Genomic DNA, 19,239 nt, shown 5'->3' with positions numbered 1-19,239 from the left:
CAAAACTTGAATGTAACCCATAATGAGGATAAAGCTTTTCAATTCACATCCTTCATCTTTTTTTTTTTCCAGAATAAAAAGAGCACAAACTTAACGGTGCAGGGTCCTTACAATACGAGCACCTATAGGTTCCCTTCTTTTATCTACAGACATGTGATGCATGCCAGGCACAGTCTCTCCATAAAGCCAAACACATTTAAGTTTCGCGCTGGTGTGTGAAAAAAGGGGGGGAAGGGGGATCACTGAGAATTACTCGGACCTTAATATGGCTATTCTACCCTCTGGCACGACAGAGGACAAAGTGCATAGACAGCTCTGCGATCGCTCCACCTGTCAGTGGAATGTATTTCATCCATCCTACTGTAAAACACAGTGCATCATGGTCATCATGCTAATGAGTCGACATTCCTGGTCGTAGGAAAAGAGAGAAAGAGGAGTCAACGTGAGAAGGCGTGAAGATTCAAGGCTGTAAGGGAGGTTAAAAAAAAGGTTAGTACATCCATCGCTCGGCAGAGGAGGCCTGAGAAAGAGAGGAAGAGAAGTTGATGAAGAGGTCAGAGGTCAAATGGAAAGCGGGTATTTTTCTCCTTGGTCAGCTGGTTTTTGAGCTCACATGCAGCAGACATCCACGACAAAGCCGATAACAGAGACGACTCATTAATAAAACGCAGAGAATTAAATGGTTTTGATTGTTTGAAGAAGAACAGTCGCTGTCTACAGAAAGCCAACGGAAGATTTTAAGAGAGATTCAGGCACATTGTGACATTTTGGAAAAGCACAGGCATAAACTGCTCCTCTTTAAAAACACTTTGCCAGTTGTGGGATGCCAGTCAAAAAAAAAATCAAAAAAAAATCATGCTCAGTCACTTTCTCACACTCTTTTTTTGTTTTTCTTTCTTTACACATTGCTGAACTTTGTTCTGCAGTGGAAAGAAGGCAAAACATAATTCCCATACATACTCAAAACTATGGATCCTAAAATCCAGATGCACAAACAGACAAAAATGAGGCCGCAATCATTGGGGGAATGTAAGCTATGATGATGGTAGACTTTGTGTTTTGTGTTAAAAGTCACGTGTTTTTTAACCAGGGTCTTGCAGGAAGACTGACCTATTTTTGGTGAACTTTGTTTTTGGTAAAAGCTGTAAATCAGTAACCAAGTCTTATATCTTCCTTTTAATGTTTCAGCGTGTTAATGTCACATGCCACTTGCATAACACTGAGTGAAATATTTGTAGCGATAAAGAATATTTATAGAAAACCTCACATTATACCGGGGCTGTGTTTTGGCAAGAATCTGGCAATACGATGCGTATCATGATACTGGAGTAACATTTCGACTGTATATATTGCGAAGTATAATTTTAGGAAAACTGTCATAGTGTAAAGAACACACCAGAAATAAACCATTTTAGAATTGGCAAAAATAACATGTTTATACTGCATGCAAAAAACTGCATGTTTTTTTCCCCAAACTGCATTGGAATAGCATAAACTGGGCATGTCTGTCAAGGGGAGACTCGTGGGTACCCATAGAATCCATTTTCATTTACATATCTTGAGGTCAGAGGTCAAGGGACCCCTGTGAAAACCATGCCAGTGTTTCCTCGCCAAAATTTAGCGTAACTTTGGAGCGTTATTTAGCCTCCTAGCAGCCAGGCCCGATGGCGGGCCGTCAGATCTTTATGAGGTTAATTAAAATCGATACAGTGTTTAGGAGAATCGATACAGTAATAATATCGCGATACTCATATGTGTGGAGATTTGACTTTGGGGTGTTTTTTGCTTGATTGACAGGTGTCCCAGCCTATCACAGTCAAACCTGGAGGCTTTACACAACTTTTAATTATCAAGTTTCGAGATGACAGTGAGAAGCAAACCAGTCATTTCGTGTCTCAATTTTTATGCTTCCTTCCTTATTATATAAAGTGTACAGAAACTCCAAATGCTGACTGAGCATTATTCTGGCAGTGAGTTTAAAGGAAACACTTGAACACTTTGTGCTCAACAGGAAATAATATAAAGTGTGTGCTTCAATTAATCTATGAATACAACTGCCCCATTTAAAATGAGATAATTAAAAAAAAATTACAAGAAGGGATCAAATGGGTCATTATAAAGACCTACATGCTCAGAATTATCCTTCTAAATCATAGACTGTATACATACAGTAGTATATAATACATAATAATGCAATAATAATGTATAAGAGTTAATGCTTATTAACTGTTAGCTTTGAATCCCATTCGTTTGTCTTCTAACCATTATGTTCAACTAGCATAGACCTGATGTTGTTCTCATATATTGTTTCTTATTTTTTTTTAATGTATTTATATGGTTCTTATTGTAACTTGTCCCTCAAACTGCCCCATGCCTTTAATATGTTTCCTTTGATTTAACTAATTATTGGTTGTCTGTTGTATGTATGGATGTATGAACTGGGAATGCTGCAAATGAATTGCCCCCTTGGGGATAAATAAAGTTGTCTGAACTGAACTGAACATAGAAGTTTTCCTGCAAGACCTCGTTGAGGAATTAAAAAACAGTGAACTAAACAACAATGACCACGTGATCTAAATGCGTCACGTGACCACCGCAGAGCTGATCATGTGACTCCTCAGCCGTTTAGTCAGTCCACACAGCTGACAGACTTCATAAGACGTCTCTCTGACTAAAGGCTGGACTTTATTCTGTTTGCAATAGAAACAACAGTGAACATGAGGTGAGTTTTAACAAATTAGAAGATCAGATTGTTTTGAAATGTGAGTGGTATTGTGGTATTTGAGGTGCACACATGACTGAGCAGGTCTGCAGTCTGATATTGATGTTGTCACTATTGGGCAGGCTGTGGAGGGAAACTCTGGGTTTCCTCTTTCTGATGGACTGTCTGGACTCTGCTCTCTCATCACGGAGCTGCTCGTCCTTCTTCTGCCGAAAATCTCACTCTGTCAGCGGCCTGAATGGAGTCGACCCCGGGTCTCCTCTCTTCCTCACTCCATACCTGGAGAAGGGAGCCATAGATGAAGGTATATAAGTGCACCCGCATTACTATACAGAGCCTTAGGAAAAACAAAAATGCATTGAAACTTCTTAGCATAATAGAAGAATATGAATTACAGGTATACAGCCCTAGCCCTTAATTTAATTTATTATTATTTTCATATATAATTTTACATATTGTATCTGTTCTTGTTCTGTATGCATCTTTTCCTTTTAGTCGAATGCAATAATCTATGACCCATGTTGCTTGTAAATTTGAATTTGTTCAATTTAAAAAAAAAAAAAAAAAAAAAAAAAAAAAAACATACTGCAGACATCTTTTCTTCTTTTTGTTCCAGCCAAGAAACTGAGTCTGGTAGGAGATCTGCCAGGTGCAAACGTCAAGAGTCATGCCGGGTACCTCACTGTCAACAAGAAATACAATAGCAACCTCTTCTTTTGGTTCTTCCCTGCACTGATGGTAGGCTCAGACTTCAGTACTAACATTAATAATGAGTGCCCTGTTGTTGTGCATGCTGGCTCACCTTCACACTGGCATGGCTTGACACTTGAAATAGTGTTGTTGTTATTAGTATCACCTGTGCTTTTCCTACTATGACAAGTGAAAATATCTGCAGTGAAAAAGACCCTAATACTAATGTAATAGCTAATACAATATAAAGATTTAAAGATATTGTGAGTGATTTTAGTATACATGGTAGCATTTAAAAAAAACATTAATTTTACACACAGCTGGCATATACAGGATTATTAAACAAATTTAATTCTGGTTAACAATTACCAATTTACACATGCAGCGCACATAGAGCAGCATTATTATCTCACTGGAGTTGTGCTTCTGGCCACCTGATGAATCCAAATCCATTATTCTGTGTTTTTTTTTTTTCTTCTGGTTTGGTCTTCACCAACTCCTGAAAAATATTGTTTTAACTTAAATTATATCTTTAGCTGGTTTCTAATGTGGAAGGTTACTAATTAAGATAATCCAGCATAGTTAATAGCAAAGAAGCAACACCTTCTTCACAGCTAACCTCGGGTCTGTCATGTGGTGCTGCATGGGCAGGTAGGATACACACAATGCAACTTTTATTGTGCACCAATGTTGAGAATCATTTTTCCATTGAGGAGATTTGACTTTGGGGTGCACTGATGGTAGGCTCAGACTTCTTCTTTCCATGTTACACAGTTGCATTACTGTCAGTGCTGCAGTTTATAGGAGAGGATCACAAAAAGGAGGAAGCAGATATTTTTAGATAAATACTCGTTCTCGTGCTTATTGTTTTCTTTGGAACTCAACTTGATTGCACTTGAGGTATTCATTACTCAGTCCAACCTGTGAGGAGGAGTTGCACCTGTGTGTATTTAGTCAGCTGCAATCATTGGGGGAATGTAAGCTATGATGGTGGTAGACTTTGTGTTTTGTGTTAAAAGTCACGTTTTTTTTAACCAGGGTCTTGCAGGAAGACTGAGCTATTTTTGGTGAACTTTGTTTTTGGTAAAAGCTGTAAATCAGTAACCAAGTCTCATATCTTCCTTTTAATGTTTCAGCATGGTAATGTCACATGCCACTTGCATAACACTGAGTGAAATATTTGTAGCGATAAAGAATATTTATAGAAAACCTCACATTATACCGGGGCTGTGTTTTGGCAAGAATCTGGCAATACGATGCGTATCATGATACTGGAGTAACATTTCGACTGTATATATTGCGAAGTATAATTTTAGGAAAACTGTCGTAGTGTAAAGAACACACCAGAAATAAACCATTTTAGAATTGGCAAAAATAACATGTTTATACTGCATGCAAAAAACTGCATGTTTTTTTCCCCAAACTGCATTGGAATAGCATAAACTGGGCATGTCTGTCAAGGGGAGACTCGTGGGTACCCATAGAATCCATTTTCATTTACATATCTTGAGGTCAGAGGTCAAGGGACCCCTGTGAAAACCATGCCAGTGTTTCCTCGCCAAAATTTAGCGTAACTTTGGAGTGTTATTTAGCCTCCTAGCAGCCAGGCCCGATGGCGGGCCGTCAGATCTTTATGAGGTTAATTAAAATCGATACAGTGTTTAGGAGAATCGATACAGTAATAATATCACGATACTCATATGTGTTGATATTTTCTTAGACCCCTACATTATAGTGCATGACATTTATTTTCATCTCCCTAAATAATGACTCTCCATTCAGTCCATTTTCATCCTCTCAGTTCAGCCTCTGTGAAGATGCTTCTACAGGTGACAGCTACCATTTACAGGAGTCAGTGTTTATTAGTATACTGTATGAGAGTTGATGTCACTCACATATTTAAACACATTTCTGAGACTTTAAAATAAAAATAAAAATCTTTATTTCAGCCGTAAATCTGTTAAATTTGATAGTCTGGTGTTGATATTCACATATTCGGTGATAAAAGACAGATGTTTGACATTTTACTTTGATTGTTTGCCACAGTTCTACAGTCTGATGAACCTAAACCTGACCTCTATTGTTAATAAACTGAAGTAACCACTGGGTGGTGCTGAGATCTTAACTTTCTGTGTGATGCCCTGACTGACAGGCAAATCAAGATAAAGCTCCGGTGCTGCTCTGGCTGCAAGGCGGGCCCGGTGGAACCTCCATGTTCGGTCTCTTTGTGGAACATGGACCGTATGTGGTGTTTAAGAACTTGACTGGTAAGAACCGATCTGGTACTACAGCGGCATACATACACATGCACTGTAATCCTTATTTAACTGAATGAGCTTGAGCCCTGTATAGTTTATATTGGAGCATTATTTACTCCAATATAATATGTTTTGTGTCTTTGCAGTTGGTATGAGGGATTACGCTTGGACATTGAGATATTCAGTTTTGTACATCGACAATCCGGTACGTATTACTTATTCATCCTCAGACAAAAAAAGCCACAACTTGAAACACATCTTTCATTCAAGGTGTCATGAAGTCTTTGAGGAGGAGTATTTGTTTTTTATAGGTTGGAACGGGTTTCAGCTTCACTGATGAGGACGCAGGTTTTGCTCAGAACCAGGATGATGTCGGCAGAGATCTGTACAGGTGAAATAACTCACACATAGTGTCATTGTCACTTGGATCTATGAGTCTGGTGGTTTGATTACTAACTTTTATTCCCATCTCTTCCTTTTTTTTCTTTAAAAGTGCTTTAACACAGTTCTTCCAGATCTTTCCTGAGTATCAGTCCAATGAGTTCTATGCAACCGGGGAGGTATGTTTGTTTTTATTTCTTTTCAAGCTTTGTATATTAATATTAATTGATATAGTAGTGGTGTTATACAAGTGGCTTTTTAACTTGGACACACATTTATACTCATTAGATGCTTGTCATGCAAGATAAATTGGAGGTTGTAAACCTTCTCTGTCCCCATGCAGTCTTACGCAGGGAAGTATGTTCCTGCCATTTCTTACTACATTCATAAAAACAACCCCACTGCCAAGGTGAAGATTAACTTCATGGGGATGGCTATCGGTGACGGGCTCTGTGATCCAGAACTGGTGCGTATCTGACAAAAAGTCATTTTTTCTGATATTCTTTAAAGCCTCTGAACACACAATCAGTTATTCTGGCTGATTTAGATTCTAAACTTCATCATCTTGACTAATGAATGAACCTTTCTCACTGCAGACATTTTAACTTGTCATAGTAGGAAAAGCACAGGTGTTACTGTCAAAATGTCTGCAGTGAAAAAGGCCTATTTCCTGTGTCTCCAGATTGTACTTGTTGCTCTGTGCCCCTAAAAAAAAAAAAAAATCATCAAATTTTCTCATCTTTCATCTAGTATCTCATTGCATCTCTAATCTCATCTCTTCTTTCATGCCTCATCTCATCCCATCTCATACAATGAGGAGCAATCATCAAGCAATCTTGTGTTAATCAGAAAGTTGGTTAATAACTCTCTCGCTCTCTTTGTTCTCATGTTTCTACACTTAAAAAAAAAGTCACGCTCCAGCAGGGAGCTTTTCACTTCTCTTCAGCTTGACCCCGTCAGGTGTTATTGGTGTAGTAGTCTACAGTTCAGACATGTCAATGTAGAAATGAGACGAGTATAATGTTTTACTTTTTTTCCCCATCTCAGATGCTGGGTGGTTATGCTGAGTTCATGTACCAAACAGGTATGATAGATGAACTCCAGAAACAGTACGTCGTCAAGCAGACGGACTTTGGGGTTAAACTCATCCAGCAGGAGAAGTGGCTGGAGGCTTTTCAGGTAAGAGGTTACATATGTCAGAAAAGTCTGTGATTTTTATTATCATCATTTGTCTAGATTTTCATTAATTTATAATCGTTCAATAAATACCATTTTTATTCTCATTCTTAGTAAAATTGTGAATAAAGTCAAACCTTTAGCTGACTATTTTGTTAACGTCTGACTTCAGGTTTTTGATAGCTTGCTGAATGGTGATGTTGAACCATATCCCTCCTTCTTTCAAAATGCTACCGGCTGCACCAACTACTACAACTACATGACATGTCACGTGCGTAGAAACACTGCTGGCAGGGCTCAAAGCTGCCTGTGGGACTTCTTCTTTGAGCAAAACCTTAAATACATCTGAACTAATTATTACTTAAAATAGTTTTAACCCACTACATTTGCTTTTTTTGTGTACCACAGGAGCCTGAAGACCAGGAGTACTTCTCCTCGTTTGTGACTCTGCCAGCTGTGCGGCGTGCCATCCATGTGGGGAACCTGACGTTCCACGACGGCTCGGAGGTGGAGAAGTACCTTCTGCAGGATGTCATGAAGAGCATCAAACCGTGGCTGGGGGTGCTGATGGACAACTATAGGGTGAGGGGTGTGGGATTATACGCTGTAGTTGTATTTTGTTTAATTGTATGTTGCTTAGAAAATCCCTCTCTAATAGTCTCTTCCTGTTTGGTCCATTTCTACATACACCCAGGTGTTAATCTACAATGGTCAACTGGATGTAATCATTGCAGCCCCACTGACTGAGAGGTTCCTGCCTACCGTCAACTGGACCGGGGCGGCTGAGTACAAAACAGCCCCTCGCTTCCACTGGAAGCTTCAGCCCAGCGACACCGAGGTGGCAGGTTATGTGAGACAAGTTGGAGAGTTTTACCAGGTGGGCGGTTAATAACAACAGTTGAAAAACAATGTGAAAGGAACTCCGTGAACACCCATTTTAAATTCTGTCCTCTTGTCGCGCAGGTCATCATCCGAGGAGGAGGACACATTCTGCCATACGACCAACCGGCGAGGTCCTTTGACATGATTGACAGATTCCTCTCAACAAAGGGATTTATATGATGTGTTTTTGGTGCTGAAACACATAAGCACAACCATTTTAAAGAGCATATTTTTGATTAATGACTGTTGATTGTGGGGCTGCACGGTGGTGCAGTGGTTAGCACTGGCGCCTCACAGCTAGAGGGTTGCAGGTTCGAATCCGGCTTGGGACCCTTCTGTGTGGAGTTTGCATGTTCTCCCCGTGTTAGCGTGGGTTTTCTCCGGGTACTCCGGTTTCCTCCCACAGTCCGAAGACATGCAGGTTAGGTTAATTGTGGACTCTAAATTGCCCGTAGGTGTGAATGTGAGCGTGAATGGTTGTCTGTCTATATGTGTCAGCCCTGCGATGGACTGGCGACCTGTCCAGGGTGTACCCTGCCTTCGCCCAATGTCGGCTGGGATCGGCTCCAGCCCCCCCGCGACCCCTAACGGGATAAGCGGTTGCAGATGGATGAATGGATGGATGGACTGTTGATTGTCTCAGCCAAATCAGCACCTTGTGGATTTTTTTCCCCCCCAGTATTTTAGCAGAGGTGACATTTGGTGTGGGACGTTGGACTGCGAATGAAATAAGTTTCTCATAGCCTGGATCCAGACATTTGAATCATCAAATAGTGAAAATAAGTGTTAATGACTGCCAATTCAGTCTGATTATCAAACCTGAGTTCTGTGAAAACTATTTCACGTTTATTTCTGTTTGATTGTATGAGGAAAATAGTCTTTGTTGCATTCAATCAGAACATGCTTGATGATGAAATATAAAGAAAACACCTTGAAACCAGAGATGAATTGTCTTGAAATAAAATGTTTTTTGTTTTTTTCTAAATCTGAGTGTCTTAATGATCAGAGAAGCCTTTTTATTAATTGACACACCTGTTGTTGAATGGAATTTGTCCACCAGGGGTCACTGTGCTCAAAGAAATTTCCTTAGAAAGACAGAAATTAAACAATAGCACTTCACAAAACTTGTCATTCAATGCATTTTTTAAAAAGTTAATACAACTACATTTCTTATTATTGAACATAGATCCTAAAAACAATATTAGATGGCTCATATCTCTGAAGAATAGGGGCCAATTTGCATGTTACAACAATAAACAATGCCTGCTATTAATTTCATTATTTTCGGCTATTCATGTGGCTTTAAAATATATTTGACACGCTGAAGTGTTCTGTAGTTTTAGTTGGTTATTTTTTGACAAACATGTTTGTGTACTGAAGTTAACTGCCATGTTATTTCATCAGGCATCTATCAAGATGTCTAGACGGTTCAATAATTAATGAGTATTCTAAACCTTTAAAGCACCTAACTATTTAATGAGCAGTTATATTTCAAGGACAAGCATCGGGGAAATACTGTTGATCGCTTGATGTCAACATTAGTTTTCTTTTTAATAGAATTCCTAAAATATTCAATTAATCTCTCAGTTCATTTTTGTACTCTGGTTATCTGCACAGAAAACATTTGTGTCACCGGATTTCAAGTACAAGCTAATTGTGACATCAAATCACATCAGTTAGTTGTATGTTACAGAACAAGTGCTTTATTTTCATACCGTAATGTAACTGCAGTGATACTTTAACATCTGTACAAATGCAAAACAAAAATGAGAGACAATGTCATTACAGACACACGAAAAAAAATGTACAAAGTTATGCAGGCCAGAATGGATTTCATCAGTTCATTACATATAAACAATGTATTTAAGCGCTGAAAATGAGCCTCGACGTACAAACAAAAGGCAACAAGTGCTATGCGAACATTATTTACAAACATGTACCACACATTTACTCCCTTCAAAAAGAAAGGTGGTTGCATTACATGTACAGGATTACAGAAATTACTGACATTATGTACAATATTTATAGTTTTAGATTTAAAATAATACAATTATAACATCATTAATACATAGGAATTGTTCTCCACCTCACAAATCCACACACTCACACTGCACTTCCATCTGTCCTTTTTTCATCTGCCTCTGCAGTAACAAATATCTTTTTCTCTGAACCTGGACCCAAATGTCAAAAAGGAAACTAGAGACTTTCGTATCTAACTCTAAAATAGCTCTAAAATGATTCCAGTTGAAAGTATTTTGAGGTCATAAATTTCACATGCAAGAGGTTAATTTGGAATGGTCTAACAGTCTAAATATGGTCTAAAAAACAACCTAACATAAGGCAAGCTTCAGCTCAAAGGGTTGGTACGACAAAGCCCTTTTCAAGAGAATCGATTTCTCTCATCGACACACATCAAACTGCACACACAGACTCAAACGGTCTGAATGCTTTGACAAAACTTGAATGTAACCCATAATGAGGATAAAGCTTTTCAATTCACATCCTTCATCTTTTTTTTTTTCCAGAATAAAAAGAGCACAAACTTAACGGTGCAGGGTCCTTACAATACAAGCACCTATAGGTTCCCTTCTTTTATCTACAGACATGTGATGCATGCCAGGCACAGTCTCTCCATAAAGCCAAACACATTTAAGTTTCGCGCTGGTGTGTGAAAAAAGGGGGGGAAGGGGGATCACTGAGAATTACTCGGACCTTAATATGGCTATTCTACCCTCTGGCACGACAGAGGACAAAGTGCATAGACAGCTCTGCGATCGCTCCACCTGTCAGTGGAATGTATTTCATCCATCCTACTGTAAAACACAGTGCATCATGGTCATCATGCTAATGAGTCGACATTCCTGGTCGTAGGAAAAGAGAGAAAGAGGAGTCAACGTGAGAAGGCGTGAAGATTCAAGGCTGTAAGGGAGGTTAAAAAAAAGGTTAGTACATCCATCGCTCGGCAGAGGAGGCCTGAGAAAGAGAGGAAGAGAAGTTGATGAAGAGGTCAGAGGTCAAATGGAAAGCGGGTATTTTTCTCCTTGGTCAGCTGGTTTTTGAGCTCACATGCAGCAGACATCCACGACAAAGCCGATAACAGAGACGACTCATTAATAAAACGCAGAGAATTAAATGGTTTTGATTGTTTGAAGAAGAACAGTCGCTGTCTACAGAAAGCCAACGGAAGATTTTAAGAGAGATTCAGGCACATTGTGACATTTTGGAAAAGCACAGGCATAAACTGCTCCTCTTTAAAAACACTTTGCCAGTTGTGGGATGCCAGTCAAAAAAAAAAAAAAAAATCATGCTCAGTCACTTTCTCACACTCTTTTTTTGTTTTTCTTTCTTTACACATTGCTGAACTTTGTTCTGCAGTGGAAAGAAGGCAAAACATAATTCCCATACATACTCAAAACTATGGATCCTAAAATCCAGATGCACAAACAGACAAAAATGAGGCCGCAATCATTGGGGGAATGTAAGCTATGATGATGGTAGACTTTGTGTTTTGTGTTAAAAGTCACGTGTTTTTTAACCAGGGTCTTGCAGGAAGACTGACCTATTTTTGGTGAACTTTGTTTTTGGTAAAAGCTGTAAATCAGTAACCAAGTCTTATATCTTCCTTTTAATGTTTCAGCGTGTTAATGTCACATGCCACTTGCATAACACTGAGTGAAATATTTGTAGCGATAAAGAATATTTATAGAAAACCTCACATTATACCGGGGCTGTGTTTTGGCAAGAATCTGGCAATACGATGCGTATCATGATACTGGAGTAACATTTCGACTGTATATATTGCGAAGTATAATTTTAGGAAAACTGTCATAGTGTAAAGAACACACCAGAAATAAACCATTTTAGAATTGGCAAAAATAACATGTTTATACTGCATGCAAAAAACTGCATGTTTTTTTCCCCAAACTGCATTGGAATAGCATAAACTGGGCATGTCTGTCAAGGGGAGACTCGTGGGTACCCATAGAATCCATTTTCATTTACATATCTTGAGGTCAGAGGTCAAGGGACCCCTGTGAAAACCATGCCAGTGTTTCCTCGCCAAAATTTAGCGTAACTTTGGAGCGTTATTTAGCCTCCTAGCAGCCAGGCCCGATGGCGGGCCGTCAGATCTTTATGAGGTTAATTAAAATCGATACAGTGTTTAGGAGAATCGATACAGTAATAATATCGCGATACTCATATGTGTGGAGATTTGACTTTGGGGTGTTTTTTGCTTGATTGACAGGTGTCCCAGCCTATCACAGTCAAACCTGGAGGCTTTACACAACTTTTAATTATCAAGTTTCGAGATGACAGTGAGAAGCAAACCAGTCATTTCGTGTCTCAATTTTTATGCTTCCTTCCTTATTATATAAAGTGTACAGAAACTCCAAATGCTGACTGAGCATTATTCTGGCAGTGAGTTTAAAGGAAACACTTGAACACTTTGTGCTCAACAGGAAATAATATAAAGTGTGTGCTTCAATTAATCTATGAATACAACTGCCCCATTTAAAATGAGATAATTAAAAAAAAATTACAAGAAGGGATCAAATGGGTCATTATAAAGACCTACATGCTCAGAATTATCCTTCTAAATCATAGACTGTATACATACAGTAGTATATAATACATAATAATGCAATAATAATGTATAAGAGTTAATGCTTATTAACTGTTAGCTTTGAATCCCATTCGTTTGTCTTCTAACCATTATGTTCAACTAGCATAGACCTGATGTTGTTCTCATATATTGTTTCTTATTTTTTTTTAATGTGTTTATATGGTTCTTATTGTAACTTGTCCCTCAAACTGCCCCATGCCTTTAATATGTTTCCTTTGATTTAACTAATTATTGGTTGTCTGTTGTATGTATGGATGTATGGACTGGGAATGCTGCAAATGAATTGCCCCCTTGGGGATAAATAAAGTTGTCTGAACTGAACTGAACATAGAAGTTTTCCTGCAAGACCTCGTTGAGGACTTAAAAAACAGTGAACTAAACAACAATGACCACGTGATCTAAATGCGTCACGTGACCACCGCAGAGCTGATCATGTGACTCCTCAGCCGTTTAGTCAGTCCACACAGCTGACAGACTTCACAAGACGTCTCTCTGACTAAAGGCTGGACTTTATTCTGTTTGCCACAGAAACAACAGTGAACATGAGGTGAGTTTTAACAAATTAGAAGATCAGATTGTTTTGAAATGTGAGTGGTATTGTGGTATTTGAGGTGCACACATGACTGAGCAGGTCTGTAGTCTGATATTGATGTTGTCACTATTGGGCAGGCTGTGGAGGGAAACTCTGGGTTTCCTCTTTCTGGTGGACTGTCTGGACTCTGCTCTCTCATCACGGAGCTGCTCGTCCTTCTTCTGCCGAAAATCTCACTCTGTCAGCGGCCTGAATGGAGTCGACCCCGGGTCTCCTCTCTTCCTCACTCCATACCTGGAGAAGGGAGCCATAGATGAAGGTATATAAGTGCACCCGCATTACTATACAGAGCCTTAGGAAAAACAAAAATGCATTGAAACTTCTTAGCATAATAGAAGAATATGAATTACAGGTATACAGCCCTAGCCCTTAATTTAATTTATTATTATTTTCATATATAATTTTACATATTGTATCTGTTCTTGTTCTGTATGCATCTTTTCCTTTTAGTCGAATGCAATAATCTATGACCCATGTTGCTTGTAAATTTGAATTTGTTCAATTTAAAAAAAAAAAAAAAAAAAAAAAAATCATACTGCAGACATCTTTTCTTCTTTTTGTTCCAGCCAAGAAACTGAGTCTGGTAGGAGATCTGCCAGGTGCAAACGTCAAGAGTCATGCCGGGTACCTCACTGTCAACAAGAAATACAATAGCAACCTCTTCTTTTGGTTCTTCCCTGCACTGATGGTAGGCTCAGACTTCAGTACTAACATTAATAATGAGTGCCCTGTTGTTGTGCATGCTGGCTCACCTTCACACTGGCATGGCTTGACACTTGAAATAGTGTTGTTGTTATTAGTATCACCTGTGCTTTTCCTACTATGACAAGTGAAAATATCTGCAGTGAAAAAGACCCTAATACTAATGTAATAGCTAATACAATATAAAGATTTAAAGATATTGTGAGTGATTTTAGTATACATGGTAGCATTTTAAAAAACAAACATTAATTTTACACACAGCTGGCATATACAGGATTATTAAACAAATTTAATTCTGGTTAACAATTACCAATTTACACATGCAGCGCACATAGAGCAGCATTATTATCTCACTGGAGTTGTGCTTCTGGCCACCTGATGAATCCAAATCCATTATTCTGTGTTTTTTTTTTCCTCTGGTTTGGTCTTCACCAACTCCTGAAAAATATTGTTTTAACTTAAATTATATCTTTAGCTGGTTTCTAATGTGGAAGGTTACTAATTAAGATAATCCAGCATAGTTAATAGCAAAGAAGCAACACCTTCTTCACAGCTAACCTCGGGTCTGTCATGTGGTGCTGCATGGGCAGGTAGGATACACACAATGCAACTTTTATTGTGCACCAATGTTGAGAATCATTTTTCCATTGAGGAGATTTGACTTTGGGGTGCACTGATGGTAGGCTCAGACTTCTTCTTTCCATGTTACACAGTTGCATTACTGTCAGTGCTGCAGTTTATAGGAGAGGATCACAAAAAGGAGGAAGCAGATATTTTTAGATAAATACTCGTTCTCGTGCTTATTGTTTTCTTTGGAACTCAACTTGATTGCACTTGAGGTATTCATTACTCAGTCCAACCTGTGAGGAGGAGTTGCACCTGTGTGTATTTAGTCAGCTGCAATCATTGGGGGAATGTAAGCTATGATGGTGGTAGACTTTGTGTTTTGTGTTAAAAGTCACGTTTTTTTTAACCAGGGTCTTGCAGGAAGACTGAGCTATTTTTGGTGAACTTTGTTTTTGGTAAAAGCTGTAAATCAGTAACCAAGTCTCATATCTTCCTTTTAATGTTTCAGCATGGTAATGTCACATGCCACTTGCATAACACTGAGTGAAATATTTGTAGCGATAAAGAATATTTATAGAAAACCTCACATTATACCGGGGCTGTGTTTGGCAAGAATCTGGCAATACGATGCGTATCATGATACTGGAGTAACATTTCGACTGTATATATTGCGAAGTATAATTTTAGGAAAACTGTCGTAGTGTAAAGAACACACCAGAAATAAACCATTTTAGAATTGGCAAAAATAACATGTTTATACTGCATGCAAAAAACTGCATGTTTTTTTCCCCAAACTGCATTGGAATAGCATAAACTGGGCATGTCTGTCAAGGGGAGACTCGTGGGTACCCATAGAATCCATTTTCATTTACATATCTTGAGGTCAGAGGTCAAGGGACCCCTGTGAAAACCATGCCAGTGTTTCCTCGCCAAAATTTAGCGTAACTTTGGAGTGTTATTTAGCCTCCTAGCAGCCAGGCCCGATGGCGGGCCGTCAGATCTTTATGAGGTTAATTAAAATCGATACAGTGTTTAGGAGAATCGATACAGTAATAATATCACGATACTCATATGTGTTGATATTTTCTTAGACCCCTACATTATAGTGCATGACATTTATTTTCATCTCCCTAAATAATGACTCTCCATTCAGTCCATTTTCATCCTCTCAGTTCAGCCTCTGTGAAGATGCTTCTACAGGTGACAGCTACCATTTACAGGAGTCAGTGTTTATTAGTATACTGTATGAGAGTTGATGTCACTCACATATTTAAACACATTTCTGAGACTTTAAAATAAAAATAAAAATCTTTATTTCAGCCGTAAATCTGTTAAATTTGATAGTCTGGTGTTGATATTCACATATTCGGTGATAAAAGACAGATGTTTGACATTTTACTTTGATTGTTTGCCACAGTTCTACAGTCTGATGAACCTAAACCTGACCTCTATTGTTAATAAACTGAAGTAACCACTGGGTGGTGCTGAGATCTTAACTTTCTGTGTGATGCCCTGACTGACAGGCAAATCAAGATAAAGCTCCGGTGCTGCTCTGGCTGCAAGGCGGGCCCGGTGGAACCTCCATGTTCGGTCTCTTTGTGGAACATGGACCGTATGTGGTGTTTAAGAACTTGACTGGTAAGAACCGATCTGGTACTACAGCGGCATACATACACATGCACTGTAATCCTTATTTAACTGAATGAGCTTGAGCCCTGTATAGTTTATATTGGAGCATTATTTACTCCAATATAATATGTTTTGTGTCTTTGCAGTTGGTATGAGGGATTACGCTTGGACATTGAGATATTCAGTTTTGTACATCGACAATCCGGTACGTATTACTTATTCATCCTCAGACAAAAAAAGCCACAACTTGAAACACATCTTTCATTCAAGGTGTCATGAAGTCTTTGAGGAGGAGTATTTGTTTTTTATAGGTTGGAACGGGTTTCAGCTTCACTGATGAGGACGCAGGTTTTGCTCAGAACCAGGATGATGTCGGCAGAGATCTGTACAGGTGAAATAACTCACACATAGTGTCATTGTCACTTGGATCTATGAGTCTGGTGGTTTGATTACTAACTTTTATTCCCATCTCTTCCTTTTTTTTCTTTAAAAGTGCTTTAACACAGTTCTTCCAGATCTTTCCTGAGTATCAGTCCAATGAGTTCTATGCAACCGGGGAGGTATGTTTGTTTTTATTTCTTTTCAAGCTTTGTATATTAATATTAATTGATATAGTAGTGGTGTTATACAAGTGGCTTTTTAACTTGGACACACATTTATACTCATTAGATGCTTGTCATGCAAGATAAATTGGAGGTTGTAAACCTTCTCTGTCCCCATGCAGTCTTACGCAGGGAAGTATGTTCCTGCCATTTCTTACTACATTCATAAAAACAACCCCACTGCCAAGGTGAAGATTAACTTCATGGGGATGGCTATCGGTGGCGGGCTCTGTGATCCAGAACTGGTGCGTATCTGACAAAAAGTCATTTTTTCTGATATTCTTTAAAGCCTCTGAACACACAATCAGTTATTCTGGCTGATTTAGATTCTAAACTTCATCATCTTGACTAATGAATGAACCTTTCTCACTGCAGACATTTTAACTTGTCATAGTAGGAAAAGCACAGGTGTTACTGTCAAAATGTCTGCAGTGAAAAAGGCCTATTTCCTGTGTCTCCAGATTGTACTTGTTGCTCTGTGCCCCTAAAAAAAAAAAAAAATCATCAAATTTTCTCATCTTTCATCTAGTATCTCATTGCATCTCTAATCTCATCTCTTCTTTCATGCCTCATCTCATCCCATCTCATACAATGAGGAGCAATCATCAAGCAATCTTGTGTTAATCAGAAAGTTGGTTAATAACTCTCTCGCTCTCTTTGTTCTCATGTTTCTACACTTAAAAAAAAAAGTCACGCTCCAGCAGGGAGCTTTTCACTTCTCTTCAGCTTGACCCCGTCAGGTGTTATTGGTGTAGTAGTCTACAGTTCAGACATGTCAATGTAGAAATGAGACGAGTATAATGTTTTACTTTTTTTCCCCATCTCAGATGCTGGGTGGTTATGCTGAGTTCATGTACCAAACAGGTATGATAGATGAACTCCAGAAACAGTACGTCGTCGAGCAGACGGACTTTGGGGTTAAACTCATCCAGCAGGAGAAGTGGCTGGAGGCTTTTCAGGTAAGAGGTTACATATGTCAGAAAAGTCTGTGATTTTTATTATCATCATTTGTCTAGATTTTCATTAATTTATAATCGTTCAATAAATACCATTTTTATTCTCATTCTTAGTAAAATTGTGAATAAAGTCAAACCTTTAGCTGACTATTTTGTTAACGTCTGACTTCAGGTTTTTGATAGCTTGCTGAATGGTGATGTTGAACCATATCCCTCCTTCTTTCAAAATGCTACCGGCTGCACCAACTACTACAACTACATGACATGTCACGTGCGTAGAAACACTGCTGGCAGGGCTCAAAGCTGCCTGTGGGACTTCTTCTTTGAGCAAAACCTTAAATACATCTGAACTAATTATTACTTAAAATAGTTTTAACCCACTACATTTGCTTTTTTTGTGTACCACAGGAGCCTGAAGACCAGGAGTACTTCTCCTCGTTTGTGACTCTGCCAGCTGTGCGGCGTGCCATCCATGTGGGGAACCTGACGTTCCACGACGGCTCGGAGGTGGAGAAGTACCTTCTGCAGGATGTCATGAAGAGCATCAAACCGTGGCTGGGGGTGCTGATGGACAACTATAGGGTGAGGGGTGTGGGATTATACGCTGTAGTTGTATTTTGTTTAATTGTATGTTGCTTAGAAAATCCCTCTCTAATAGTCTCTTCCTGTTTGGTCCATTTCTACATACACCCAGGTGTTAATCTACAATGGTCAACTGGATGTAATCATTGCAGCCCCACTGACTGAGAGGTTCCTGCCTACCGTCAACTGGACCGGGGCGGCTGAGTACAAAACAGCCCCTCGCTTCCACTGGAAGCTTCAGCCCAGCGACACCGAGGTGGCAGGTTATGTGAGACAAGTTGGAGAGTTTTACCAGGTGGGCGGTTAATAACAACAGTTGAAAAACAATGTGAAAGGAACTCCGTGAACACCCATTTTAAATTCTGTCCTCTTGTCGCGCAGGTCATCATCCGAGGAGGAGGACACATTCTGCCTTACGACCAACCGGCGAGGTCCTTTGACATGATTGACAGATTCCTCTCAACAAAGGGATTTATATGATGTGTTTTTGGTGCTGAAACACATAAGCACAACCATTTTAAAGAGCATATTTTTGATTAATGACTGTTGATTGTGGGGCTGCACGGTGGTGCAGTGGTTAGCACTGGCGCCTCACAGCTAGAGGGTTGCAGGTTCGAATCCGGCTTGGGACCCTTCTGTGTGGAGTTTGCATGTTCTCCCCGTGTTAGCGTGGGTTTTCTCCGGGTACTCCGGTTTCCTCCCACAGTCCGAAGACATGCAGGTTAGGTTAATTGTGGACTCTAAATTGCCCGTAGGTGTGAATGTGAGCGTGAATGGTTGTCTGTCTATATGTGTCAGCCCTGCGATGGACTGGCGACCTGTCCAGGGTGTACCCTGCCTTCGCCCAATGTCGGCTGGGATCGGCTCCAGCCCCCC

At 39.3% G+C, this 19,239-nt stretch overlaps 2 protein-coding genes across 2 annotated transcripts; both read left to right on the top strand.

The window, feature by feature from the left end:
• Window positions 1-2,702: 2,702 nt before the first annotated feature.
• LOC119497139 (probable serine carboxypeptidase CPVL) lies at window positions 2,703-8,357 on the top strand. The gene is made up of 13 exons (XM_037785022.1): window positions 2,703-2,722; window positions 2,845-3,026; window positions 3,339-3,460; window positions 5,565-5,679; window positions 5,817-5,875; window positions 5,982-6,061; window positions 6,164-6,230; window positions 6,395-6,517; window positions 7,099-7,230; window positions 7,400-7,498; window positions 7,636-7,809; window positions 7,922-8,104; window positions 8,191-8,357. Exons 1-13 carry the CDS (start codon window positions 2,718-2,720, stop codon window positions 8,287-8,289), a joined length of 1,440 nt encoding a protein of 479 aa, XP_037640950.1. The 5' UTR covers window positions 2,703-2,717; the 3' UTR covers window positions 8,290-8,357.
• A 4,767-nt stretch (window positions 8,358-13,124) lies between these two features.
• LOC119497168 (probable serine carboxypeptidase CPVL) lies at window positions 13,125-18,911 on the top strand. Its single transcript, XM_037785089.1, has 13 exons — window positions 13,125-13,280; window positions 13,403-13,584; window positions 13,892-14,013; window positions 16,118-16,232; window positions 16,370-16,428; window positions 16,535-16,614; window positions 16,717-16,783; window positions 16,948-17,070; window positions 17,653-17,784; window positions 17,954-18,052; window positions 18,190-18,363; window positions 18,476-18,658; window positions 18,745-18,911. Exons 1-13 carry the CDS (start codon window positions 13,276-13,278, stop codon window positions 18,841-18,843), a joined length of 1,440 nt encoding a protein of 479 aa, XP_037641017.1. The 5' UTR covers window positions 13,125-13,275; the 3' UTR covers window positions 18,844-18,911.
• Window positions 18,912-19,239: the final 328 nt, after the last annotated feature.

The sequence above is a fragment of the Sebastes umbrosus genome, chromosome 11, assembly GCF_015220745.1.
Source record: "Sebastes umbrosus isolate fSebUmb1 chromosome 11, fSebUmb1.pri, whole genome shotgun sequence".
Classification (NCBI taxonomy): domain Eukaryota; kingdom Metazoa; phylum Chordata; class Actinopteri; order Perciformes; family Sebastidae; genus Sebastes; species Sebastes umbrosus.
This window is presented reverse-complemented; position numbering and strand designations above follow the sequence as displayed.